The 12,082-nt window shown below is 49.0% G+C and overlaps 5 protein-coding genes across 5 annotated transcripts; 3 read left to right on the top strand and 2 right to left on the bottom strand.

Annotated features, from left to right (window-relative positions):
• Positions 1-132: 132 nt before the first annotated feature.
• AKAW2_40138A (uncharacterized protein) lies at positions 133-1,085 on the top strand (the record flags this gene model as incomplete). The annotated part of the gene is made up of 4 exons (XM_041688437.1): positions 133-167; positions 217-272; positions 336-462; positions 515-1,085. The coding sequence occupies 4 exons, from the start codon at positions 133-135 to the stop codon at positions 1,083-1,085; spliced, it is 789 nt and encodes a 262-aa protein (XP_041542221.1).
• Positions 1,086-1,246: 161 nt separating this feature from the next.
• AKAW2_40137S (uncharacterized protein) lies at positions 1,247-2,675 on the bottom strand (the record flags this gene model as incomplete). The annotated part of the gene is made up of 4 exons (XM_041688436.1): positions 1,247-1,703; positions 1,780-2,322; positions 2,430-2,527; positions 2,628-2,675. The coding sequence occupies 4 exons, from the start codon at positions 2,673-2,675 to the stop codon at positions 1,247-1,249; spliced, it is 1,146 nt and encodes a 381-aa protein (XP_041542220.1).
• A 318-nt stretch (positions 2,676-2,993) lies between these two features.
• AKAW2_40136S (UbiA family prenyltransferase) lies at positions 2,994-4,175 on the bottom strand (the record flags this gene model as incomplete). Its single annotated transcript, XM_041688433.1, has 4 exons — positions 2,994-3,233; positions 3,311-3,348; positions 3,422-3,898; positions 3,953-4,175. 4 exons carry the CDS (start codon positions 4,173-4,175, stop codon positions 2,994-2,996), a joined length of 978 nt encoding a protein of 325 aa, XP_041542219.1.
• A 1,471-nt stretch (positions 4,176-5,646) lies between these two features.
• AKAW2_40135A (uncharacterized protein) lies at positions 5,647-7,585 on the top strand (the record flags this gene model as incomplete). Its single annotated transcript, XM_041688432.1, has 4 exons — positions 5,647-6,121; positions 6,184-6,267; positions 6,333-7,143; positions 7,198-7,585. 4 exons carry the CDS (start codon positions 5,647-5,649, stop codon positions 7,583-7,585), a joined length of 1,758 nt encoding a protein of 585 aa, XP_041542218.1.
• A 2,406-nt stretch (positions 7,586-9,991) lies between these two features.
• Positions 9,992-11,489, top strand: AKAW2_40134A (glycosyltransferase family 31 protein; the record flags this gene model as incomplete). The annotated part of the gene is made up of 2 exons (XM_041688431.1): positions 9,992-11,074; positions 11,127-11,489. The coding sequence occupies 2 exons, from the start codon at positions 9,992-9,994 to the stop codon at positions 11,487-11,489; spliced, it is 1,446 nt and encodes a 481-aa protein (XP_041542217.1).
• Positions 11,490-12,082: the final 593 nt, after the last annotated feature.

Below are 12,082 nucleotides of genomic sequence, written 5' to 3'. Positions count from 1 at the left end.
ATCTTATAATTGGCGGGGAGGCCCGAAGGGTACTTTCATCTATTTTCACTAGTGACATTGGAAGTTTGAGAGGCCATAAATTAGAAAAAAAAGCCCCCTCACCAAATTCATTTGCTAATAGCAACGGTCAGGATGAACTTGGATATCGTTCCTAACTGGCTCCGGATGTACGTTTCTCCAATAACGCCAAGACGCCCACATTGACACCGTAGACAGTATCCTCCTTATTTTGAGCATCGCCTCCTTTTTGCCGCAGTTGCAGCGAATATGGCGTACGAAGCAGCTTACGGGCCTGTCGCTCTCATACGTCCTCTGAAACTTGATGAGTGCGACAGAGCAGTTTACTCTACTGTTCTTTCTACTCGTCAATCAGACAGAGAACGTCGATGTCATCCATAAGACCACTGGAGATTGGATCAACCTTGCCCAGCTGTGTGCTGTTTGGATACTGTGGGTTTCATTGTATGCTCGAGCCACTACTGAAATTTTGCACGCAGCTGTTAACCATTACTAGGTTTTCTTTGGGTCTCTACTACCCCTCAGACCAGCACAGCCGTGGACGCAAGGTTTCTGCCTTGCTCCTGTACATTGTGCACTTGCTTGTCTCTGTTGTCCCTGTTGTTGCTGATGCCATTGATTATTATCTCGTCAGCACCGGAGAGGATGCAGCATACCGCAACTTCGGGCTCGATATCTTTGGCGGATACCACTATGGCTTTATTCACCCGGCAATGACTCTAGTAGGAATCTATGCCTGGTTTCCGCAGAATGACGAAATTCATCGTCAAACCCAGCTTCACTCCCTCAGTGAGACCGGTCTAGCTGCTCAGGCGGTGATATTCGCATTTGTTGCTATCTCGTGGACCATGAGAACGAATTTATACAACAGTAACCTTCCAAATCTCCCTTTCTGGGCTACCATCCCTCAATGGTTTATTTATGTGTGGTGGGCGGCAGTAGATAATATGATATTTTCCTGCGTTCAGACTAGACTTTATCTCAGGGTACGTCACCGTGAGCAGTCCTCCACAGACCAGGAAACACAACCTTTGCTCTCAGAAAGGGCATCGCAAAGTGAAGAATGAGAGCCTTTATGTTTTCATACCTTTATACTATTACGTGGGAAATAAAGTTTGCAAGTTACTGTTGGCACTGTATAATTATTCTTTTTCTACAATGCGAAACTCAATCGCATTTGACGCCGGTATCACGAGCTGAGGTCGACTCCCATTGTCCGCCGGATCAGTCACCTCCCCCAAGGATGCGGAGGTATCTGGACATTTGTGTCGACATGTTCGTCCACTCCCCCGTAGTCCCACCAGTCCACTGTACCACCCTTGAAGCGATAACGCCATATATCTCCTACTTCCCAACCATAGATGTCCTCTAGGATTATCCAGGACCGACTCCAGTATTCTCCCGGCTTAAGAGTAATGAAGCCTTCGTCCTCGACCACATTGACTGTGATATTAGGATCATCCAGAAATAACCCAGCACATCCACAGGGGCCCTCCTGAAGCTCCCACAATCCGCTCTCTAGACGATAGGAGCGAAGCAGCTCCCAGATCACATGGTTACGGAATATTATCGGCTGATCTGTGGGGCCACCATGGTAGCGAACATGCAATGATGCATAGTGTTTTCCCTCGGGGGTAATTATTTTCGGACCCGAGAGCTCTACGCTCAGTATGGGGGCGCCCTGTCTGTTTGATGAAAGTGTGAGCCTTTCGGATTACTGAGAATGGGAATCCCGGCACCTGAATGAGCGAAATGACTTACACACGGTCTGATGGCAGTAATGGTGGGGTGGATTGCCGGCGAATGAAGGCCGGAGACTCTATCTGCTCATATGTAAACGTAACACGTGGACCTCCCGGTAGAATCAAATCCGGCTGTGTCGGACTAGCAGTCAGGCGGGACTCCACATAGTCACTAGGGACTCCCCAGTCCCAAAAAGGAATCTTTGTACCGGTCCAGACCAGCTCGTAAGTTTCGCCGGGTTCCAGCTGCTCCCTGTACCTGCGTGGAAGACTGTGACAGTAGGTGATGGAACCGCCTGGCTCTAGCTCCTGAAGGTCACTAGGGTACTCCACGTGCACCATGTCTAGAGGATCTAGGGTCGCATCTGGTACATGTACCCTTTCCAGCTTACCCTCTGAGGTGTGTCGTAGGAGTATGAATTCATCTTTACTATACCCGTCATTAAGGGGAGACCATATGAAGACAAAAGGCCTTGGGTCATCATCGTGTGTTGATCGACTGAGAGTATACTGTAAAAGCGGACAGAGTTCAATCTCGAGCTGGATAAATGGGGTTTTAGGACTTGGGTATGGGAGTAAGTGTCTGATCTTGACGGACAGTCCGGTTCGAATAACAAGGTGGGGACGGGTAATAGAGAGAAAGAGGGAGAGGGGGATTTGGGTACATACTGTCTATCCTTGGATGAGAATTTTATGTAAGAGCCAATTTGCTGGTCCATTTTTAGGCTTTCGCCGATTGTGAAATGGACAAGCAGGAATGAGTCTGGCTTTAAGTAGTACTCGTTAGTACAGACACGATGTCACCTTGACTAAAGTCGACGGCCCTATGGAGGGTACTAGCTAGCGATAGTAGTGAAGCTAACCTACGTGGATAAAGCTAGACCGCTGCAGGACCATTTCCCCCAATGAATACATTGGTCGGCTTGGCAACAAGGGACTCCCACAGAACATTGTCTTTCTCTTCGCGATATCTCATCAAGGGCTTCTTCTTTGTCGATTATCGAGACCAGGCTTCACAGGGCTCAACGGTAGCCTAAAAGAAGCAGGTGTTCATCAAGAAGATGTACCATCGATCCAGATTTTCAATAAATTGACAGCTAAATTCTTATTCTGTTATCAATCAAGAACACACGTTATCCCCCTAGACGATGACGATAGAATTCCAACATGGCCCCTAAAAAATTTCTACATAAGCATTCACACATCCTCCGAAGAGCTCTGGCACTATCAAAGTTATAGCGACAGCTTTGAACTAATGCTGCAATCCCGGGAGGCGAATGAGACGCACGCGGTAATTAAGATCAAATTGTACAGCGCGATGTACCACCTATATGAAACTCGGTCATGCACGATGGTTCGAAGTCGGGTCAACCGGTAGATGAGGCCTAGAGTGAGAAGACTTATGAGAGAAGTCATAAGTGCCGTGGGCAGAGTGTATCCGAACTCGAAGACTCTGTGGGTGATGAGGATATACTACGTGGTTCATGTCAGCTCCTGCGTTCATCATTCATTTGGTAGTATGGAGGAGGATAAATATGGTGAAAGCGTACCTCGGTTGCAACTAGTCCCATCGATGCATAGATACGGGCTACACATGATAACAATCAGACACGAACGGAAAGGAACTAACAATAGGTGTACGATTCATGCGCAACACATACCCGGGAAATCCCCCAAAAGAATTGGTGTCGTTCTACGCCCCGCGGCCAAATAACCGGGAACATCACGAAAGTCCTGAATGGGAACGGTGAAGAAAATCCAGAGGATAATTAATTTAACCCATCTCCAGCCGTCATGCATGTCGGAGCCACCCAACTTCCAACAGGCCATGAGTTGGGAAGTGACACCTAGAACAATGCAAAGATCTTTCGCAGGACCTATTCTGGATGCTCGTAGTAGATAGTGGGAAACGAGAACAGCTATCCAGAGCAGAGACCAGATGTAGACGTCTAGGATGTAGCTTAATAAGAGCCACATTGCTGATGCGAGGTAGAATCGTAGTTTGGCTGCAGCCACGGTGGTTTGGGACTGCACTATTGGTCGGTTTGGTTTGTTAATCTCGTCTTCGATTGTGCCCCCGTCGGCATTGTTTGCTAGTTCCGTGCTGTAGTAGAAGAAGAAACCGTAGAGCAGTGTGTCTGTGTTGTAGGGTTAACTACTGTGAGATTCCATGAATGGTAGGTCAATCGTACTGGTGAGAGAAGATACGACTTCTTCATAGGTTCCCTTCCGGTGTAGTAACGAAGCGGTAGCGAAGATGGGGAAAGGGACGAAAGCTGCGTCAAAGTTGCTCTCCATGAACGCATATGATATTTCAATTTCTCGCTTTATTGTTACATAAAGCCAGTAGAGGAGGTTGTTCCAAGGGGCTGATCTGAGACTGGAGTTGTTGACACGATTGGCCGCGAGACTCATCTTGTAGATGTAATGAAGTTACAAAAGATGTGGTAGTAAATGTAGTCAGTGGAAAGCTGAATCCGCAGAGCTTGAAGCTGTGTCTAGAAACAGTTCAGACTCTTACGGTTAGTAGTAGTTAAACTTTCAATCTATATAAGGTTTCTATGAAGATGAAAACAACCAACGCCACTTCCGCTAAAGGATCTTGTGCAAGAAGACCAAGACATGTTTCAGTTGCTTTCGGACTCTCTAACTTTAAGCGTGAGAAGGTCTAAAGCGCTGGCACAGTAGGACGGTGTCGCGTAGCCGGCAAACGGTCTGATGAAGACGACTTCATCACGACGGGTCTTGTCCAGAACGACATTGTGAGCCACAATGCCGACATAGGAACTAAAATTGAACCAGAAATGCTACTCCAAGCTGAATTCAGCGCTCTGGAGGTTTGGGTCCGTGGAGTGCAAGAATGCTGGTCCGAAATTTGGCAGTTTAAGCCGGAATTAGAGATTTGAAGTTCTTTCTTCGAAGGGCAAAAGAGACATTCGAATCGGACTTCAGATACGTGCACCTACTATGATCACGGTTGTGAGATTCTACACATGTCACAAAATATCTTGTGAACAAAATATTTATAGGACATCGCAGTAGGCATGATAAGGGCGACAGGTGTTCGATCCATGCGTCCAGTCATCAGCCCGTGTTCAACATCCCTAGTAATTATTTATATGACTACTCCCCAAGAGAGCAGTGCATGCTTTGTATCGGAGTGTCAGCCGCAGTCTAGTGAGATAGTTACCTGTATGCTTCCGGCGAAGGAAGTCTAAATATAAAGTAAGTATACCCCAGCTTGAGACATTATAGTTACCAGCACAAGAGGGCATTGATGTATTGGCCGGATGCAGAGAAGGGTCTATCAGCCCCAAGAGGAAAGTATGCTGTCCCGAGGACCGACAGCAGGGTATGATGAATGGGTAACCCAAGGAAAGAAAGAAAAGAAGACCAAGTTGACGGGTGACAGTTGTCTCAAATGCTTCTGTCTAATCATTCCGTGGCGCTGGTTTAGGGCCTCAGGCAGGGATCGCGTCGCAACAGCTTCATCTCGGACTTTAGCTCTTCATTTACGTGATCCCGCCCCCTCATGTGCCTTTCTTCCTACGCTGGCTTTCTTGGTTAGGATGAGACCTTTGATTCTTGCTTTGGAGTGCTTCATCCCTAAAGGAATGAAGATTTGCTCTTCCACAGACAAAGTGGTGTATGTGTGGGGATGCTTGCCTCTAGTCTCTTGATCAATGAACACGAAAGGGATGCACCAAAGAGGGCACGAACTTCGGGAGCGGGGACCCGCCAGCGCGGGGCACTTTAATGGGCTTAAACCATCGACCGACGTTGAATTTTGAGGAAGGATGCCGGTAGCGTGTTGCCAAGCTTTGCTAAATGTTAGTGGGAGGGTCAGGGATATCATTTGTCCCCTTCACTAGTACCCATGTCGGCCATGGTTAAGAACAATCCAAATATCCTAGTTGTACGTAGTAGATACTTGCTATATTACCAATTATTGAGTCATGTTACTCCCTCTGCAATCACCATAGCTAAAAGAATAATGCTGAAGAACCCAAGTATTGATCTCGTATTTCACCGCAGATACCCCCTCGTGGAATCCTTCACGCCGATCACGGACTTAGAGCGAGGCTATGGCGCATGGCCTTCTTCACATTTTCGCGTGGCAGTTTGGGGGCCGAGTTTCACTCTAATTTCCATAAGGGGGGCAGACACACCTCCCTGTCTGTCTCTGTCCGCTCATGTTAGATATTTTTCAGTTCATGAACGATTCCCTTTGTGGTGGTGGTGGTGGTTGTTCAGAGACACCATCCAGTTGACCTTCACGATGAAAGGTCTCGCGCAGATCGTCGGGCTGTATGCCTCTTTGGCCGCCGGGAGAAAATACTGCACCCGGACTTTTCATTCTTGTGAGTTCGCATAGTGTTTGTGGGATTTCTTGGCTGCGTATCTTGCTGACTCTGTGTCTAAGCTATCATTAATAACCAGACTTTATTCATTGACGGTGGGGAGGTGCGCTATCTGGAGGATAATAATACCATTTCGGCATATACCAGTATGTTTTACCTCATGTGTATATGATTTTGCTGGCGACCATTGCGTTGATATCTTGGGGTTCAGTCCGCGGCCTGCAGACCGTCGACGTCTCCAAATCTTTCTCGAATACCGATTCAGATCTCTTCACTCATATCGACAAACCGTATAATGCATCCGATCCGGACGAGTATCCGACTTTCCTTGATGAGGGTTCCGCGTTCAACGACGGCGAGAACCTCTACTTCTACGGCGGGTATAAGAGCGGTCGCGACGGCCCGACGACCGTCCCGCCCGTGGAGACGTGGAAATACAACATCCAAAACAATAACTGGACGAAAGATGGATTTGGGGGCGTGCCGCTGGTTCGGCTGGTAGAGGGAGGAGCAGTTGTTTCGCAGTCCCAGAATAAAGCGTACTATCTCGGGGGTGTGGAAGACCCGGGCGGGAATCCGAATATCTATGGTACTGCGGGAGCGGACGTGGAGATTGTCAGTGGTTTGTTGGTCCTGGATCAGTCGACCCTGCAGTGGTCCAATTTATCGACGTCGGAGATGAATGATTATGGCACGATTGGAGCGGGATATGTGAATATTCTGGAGGATGTTGGGGATGAGGGGCTTTTGGTAGCCTTTGGTGGGTATAAGTATCCTGTCGGGCATAAGCTGTCGCTGCTCTGTTCGAGCCAGACAAATACGACCTTTCATGTACGTTCGACTACTCGGTTATTGTTGGGAGTGTCAACTAACAAGAGCCAGAACCCTATGGAGTACGTCAGCCTGTACGATATTGCGAACCAGAAATGGTACACGCAGCAGACTACCGGGGATATTCCGAACTGGCGGATGGCTGGCTGCAGCGTGACTGTGGCAGCGCAAGATCGGTCATCGTTCTCCATGTAAGTATAAATGCTTAAGCTCAATCATTATGGATACTGACATCTTCAATTCAGCTACATGTTTGGCGGGATGGCCGCGACCACTGCAAAATCCGACGGTGATGTATACGTTCTTTCACTGCCGTCGTTCAGATGGATCCGCGTGAACGAGGGGAGCAGTATCCGCGAAAAGCACACATGCAATGTCCTTGGGAAGCATACCATGCTCGTGGTTGGAGGAACAATCCCAACAGACAGTTCGGAGTATGAGCCAAAGCCGGTGAACTGCGACACGGGCACCTTTGAGAACGGACTGGCCATCTTCGATCTGAACCAGCATACCTGGCTCACTGATTATAATGCTGATGATCAGTCAGAGTATGCCTTGAGCTCAGCAATCACCGATGTGATCGGGGGAAGGTACGTAAATCCGATCGAGGGATCAGTTTGCCTTCAGTGCTGATGAACCACCAACAGCTCGACGGGCGGTGCTAATGTCACCGAACCAAAGAATGGGTTCAACGACACGACGTTGGCGACCATGTTCCAAAGAGCAATCATCACCACTACCACCAATTCCACAGCAGGCGATAACTCGACATCGACATCGGCCAACGGCAGTAGCAGCAGCACAGGCAGCTCCAAGGGCAGTTCACTGTCTAAAGGAGGCATTGCGGGAGCCACCGTCGGGGCGGTGGTGGGTGCCAGTGCTATTGCGGGGCTCGCCTTTTTCTTAATCAAGCGCCAACGCGCCCAGCCCAGCCAAGAGACTACTGCTGCTGCTACTTCTACCCCTGCCATGGCGCATCCACCCGTCTATGGATCGACTCAGACAAGGCTGGCGGAACTTAGTAGTGACGCGGTGACACATGAATTGGGGACAGATGGAGGGAGTGGCACGCAGGATGTGGCTTCGTGGCAAAAGACCCCGAATATACCAGAGATGGATGGGGTTGCGAGGTTTGAGAAGGGGTGACCGTGTAATTTGAAAGGTCTATTTTATCAAGTTGGATTTCGCGCTGTATTCTGGCGTTGTGCATTGTCTTTCAATAGCGCTATTGACTTTCTGTAATCATTTCCCACTGAATGCAAGTAGACCCCCAAAGGACGCGTCAGAAGTAATTACGGGATTCATCAGGATCTGTGAGCTGTCAAAGCACCATCGCTAGGCTTCCTTCGTTCTTAGTAGTGTATGTCAGAAGCCATGAGCTGAGAGAATAATATGAGCAATGGCGTGGTGGGGTAGTAGGGAAAGCAAAGAGGGATTGGAGGTTAAAGTAAATGAGATGATCAATTAATTCCCATGAGCTTCGGAGATTACTCGACTGGTTATGGAAATTGCTGCACTATGCTCGGAGTCCCTCCCGATCCATGTGCTTCCCTCGTAGGGTTACTATAATTAACACGGTCGGTGGCACACTAAACCAAACAAACAAAACCACTCAGTCAATCCGTAGTGACTGCCTAAGGCGACGATCGGAACCATGTCGTAGTGGTATTCCCACCCCCTTCAAACAATAGTGCTACAGTCCATGACCGCAACAGATAATTCCCAAGGATCCATTGCGATCTAGAATTACAGACCAAACATCTATCTGGGTCCATACTAGTTTGATAGTAGATACTAGGGTAGATAACGACCAAGGATTTAAAGGGGTTGGTACCGTTCCTGGCTTTAATGCCCGTCCCTGAAAGGCAGAGAGAGGATCCACTCAAATAGATAGCATCACCGAACCCCTGTATCGAGTCACCACGCTAGCAGGGAAGGAACAGGGTTTTGTTTGGGTTCACCGTGCGCAGCTATCTTTTCATGAACTTGGACATGAAGAATTATCCCAACACTATAGCGGAGATGGCGAAATTCCAAAGGTTGAGAAAAGTTGATCATCGTTGAAAGAGAGGGAACATATTATGGCAGAGAAAAATACTACCCTGACAAGTAAGGGTAAGTTCTAAGTTCCATGGGTTGGCGCGTCCCGAAATTTCCTCTTGCTTCTCCGACGGTGCCGTCATCGCGTCACGGGCTTTTGCAATTTTACTGCTCGAGTTTTGATTGGTTGATTTGTTCCCAGTGACTTTAAAGTGGGGTAAAAACAGCCAATCATAACATGGGAGTGGGGCAGCGGGCACCACCGTTGCCCGGATTGGATTTATGGATGCCATCATCAGTCACTTTCGTACTACTCACTTGTCAACTAGTACAAAGTACTGGTTCGAGTAGGACGCCTGAGTAGTATTCAGACTGAGAAATGGTGGTAAAAATAAGGGCAATGAGACGGAGAAATATTGAGATTGACAGTAAGGAAATAAATCTATAAAGTGAACAGGGTATCGTCGTCACCGGCATATTGCCAAGGTTTGCCAGCCCTATTGGCACCGTTTAACTTCCTCGGGGACCCATCGTGGTTCATTTGGCGGCGTGGATTGATAGGCAGCACCAGGGTCTCCTTCACTCTTGCCCTTGTACTCTAGTCCACCGCCGTGAAATTACTTTATCTCCATCCCCCCAAAGTGCCTCTTATACCTTTCCATTGACTCCCCCCTTTACCTTGTATTTGCGTTTTTTTGTTTTTTTATTGATCCGTCTCTGCCCGTCTCTCTTGTGCCACGATTCTGTCGACTCTACCCTCATCCCCCATGCGTCACAATTACCCTCACTGGATTGTCTCTTCCCGCGTTGGCTGAACGGAATACTGGATTTGGAACTGCTGCTATGCCTGATGCTCGAGTACTTCAGCTTTAACTTGGTATCTCGCAGCCTCATCTATTCTTAACATATCGCCTACGATCTATTTTGCGCATTTATCCCTGATCCAGTGCTATCCTTAATCCAACATTCTCTGCGCCTACCCATTTGACGTCACACAAAATGGGTCGGGAACCCGTCCCCCGTCGCCGTCCTTACTGGGCGATCCCATCGCGCAAGGTCACAAATATCCTCGCCTTGATCCTCTTCGTCGTGGTCGCTGCCTCGGTTTTCAAACTCGAAATCGGTGCGCCCCCCTTCGACCCGACATCGTTATATCGCCACCACTCGCACCCAGGCGAACCCGATTTCTGGGAATGGGAAACCACCTCCCGCTTCCCGCATGTGCAGAACCCCGTCAAAAATGATGATCAGCTTTGCGACTTGTTCCCTGCCTACCTGCTTTCGCGCATCCAGGTTGTTCTGAAAATCGGCGCCTCCGAACCGGCCGATCGCGTCAACGCGCAAATCTCCAGCGTCACTCGCTGTATTCCGAACCTCATCATCGTCTCCGATCGAGAGTCGCAAATTAAAGAACATCGTGTTCACGACATCCTAGCCGCCCTTCCTGAATCCTTCCGAGCCAACACTTCCGACTTCGAGGCCTACGATGCGCTTCAGCGAGGCGATGACAAGATTGTGGCGGCGCCGCAAGGATGGAGGCTCGATCGCTTCAAATTCCTTCCTATGGTAGAGCGCGCACACGAAATTAACCCTTCGGCGGATTGGTTCGTGTTTTTGGAATCGGATACATACGTGGTCTGGGATAATATGTTCCGGTTTTTGGATCAATTTGATCCACATACCCCCTTGTATATGGGCTCTCCGTCCCCGGGACGGCGGATCAACGATAAGGAAGTTTCTTACTTCGCCTACGGCGGCTCAGGATTCGTCCTTTCCACGGCAGCTGTCGATAAATTGGTGTACAGAGAAGTTGGATCTCACGGAGAGTACATTCAGCCCACGCTGAGTGAACAGTACGAGGATATCGTTAAAGCGGACTGCTGTGGTGATTCGATACTCGGATGGGCATTGCATGAGAAGGGCGTAGAGCTCTCAGGCTTCTGGCCCATGTTCAATCCCCATCCACTGCATGGAATCCCGTTTGACGATGCCTACTGGTGCCAGCCAGTCATTAGTATGCACAAGACACTGTTGCCGGACATGACTGGGCTGATGCGGTGGGAAAACCAGCGGGATCGCACTGTAAGCTTTCTGCCTCCTATCCATTAGCATCCCACTAACGAAGTCATTCCAGCGCCCATTGATCTACGCCGATCTGATGGAATACCTGAAGCTGGGAACCGTTGACCATATGTCCGATTGGGACAACGGTGACTGGGGTGGCTGGCAGGAACCTCCCGAGTCACCGGCCCACGGCTCCTTTGAAGCCTGTCAGACAGCCTGCCATGAACATGCCCAGTGCCTCAGTTTCACATACGACTCCTCGGGACATTGTGTCTTTGTTCGCACGATGCGGCTGGGCGCGAAGAAGAAACTGGGCGATTCGTCGGTGCGATTATCTTCCGGATGGGATTTGGAGAAAATCAAGAACTGGCGGGCATCTCACCAGTGTGAGAAGGTGATGTGGATGAAGCCCAGCACGGAACGCATCTTCTGATTTTGCTGATACCCGAATAACTGGCGAGTGGGTGTTCATGTTTTGACGATTGTAAATACTATGATAGATGTCTTGGATCATGCCATACTAACGATAGATAATCTTAATTATTAGCTGTCCGATCACATGCCTAATTTACATACTCGTATTTGCAATGGGTAGGGCTGCTTGGCTGTTTATCCCGTGTCATCATACTTTGTACAGCTTCCCCTCTGCTTATCACTGCCCGATAGCGATATGTTATCGCCCAGCACGAGTTTATCGGCTGCGGGAGCCAATCGGTCCTCGCCTATCCCGGAGCGGTTCCGCCATTGGTTCCCCCAATTGTACCTTTCAGGCCAGGGTAAGCTCTCATTCCGCCCATTCCGAGGTTCCGAGACAATTCACCAGACCCAAAATGGAAAGTCATACGCCAGGGTTCATACATATGAGCTCAGCTTCCCCCGCATATTCCCCCAGCCGTGTGGTTGTGCTGTTCATCTTTCATTCATTCTTCATCTTCACTTCCCTTCACAATGATTCCTCATCCCCTTGCCATCCTCTCCGAAGAGGAGACCAACATTGCTCGCAATGTCATCATCGCACAGCACCCC

The sequence above is a fragment of the Aspergillus luchuensis genome, chromosome 4, assembly GCF_016861625.1.
Source record: "Aspergillus luchuensis IFO 4308 DNA, chromosome 4, nearly complete sequence".
Classification (NCBI taxonomy): domain Eukaryota; kingdom Fungi; phylum Ascomycota; class Eurotiomycetes; order Eurotiales; family Aspergillaceae; genus Aspergillus; species Aspergillus luchuensis.
The sequence above is the reverse complement of the archived record's forward strand: the minus strand, read 5'-3'. Positions and strand labels throughout refer to the sequence as shown.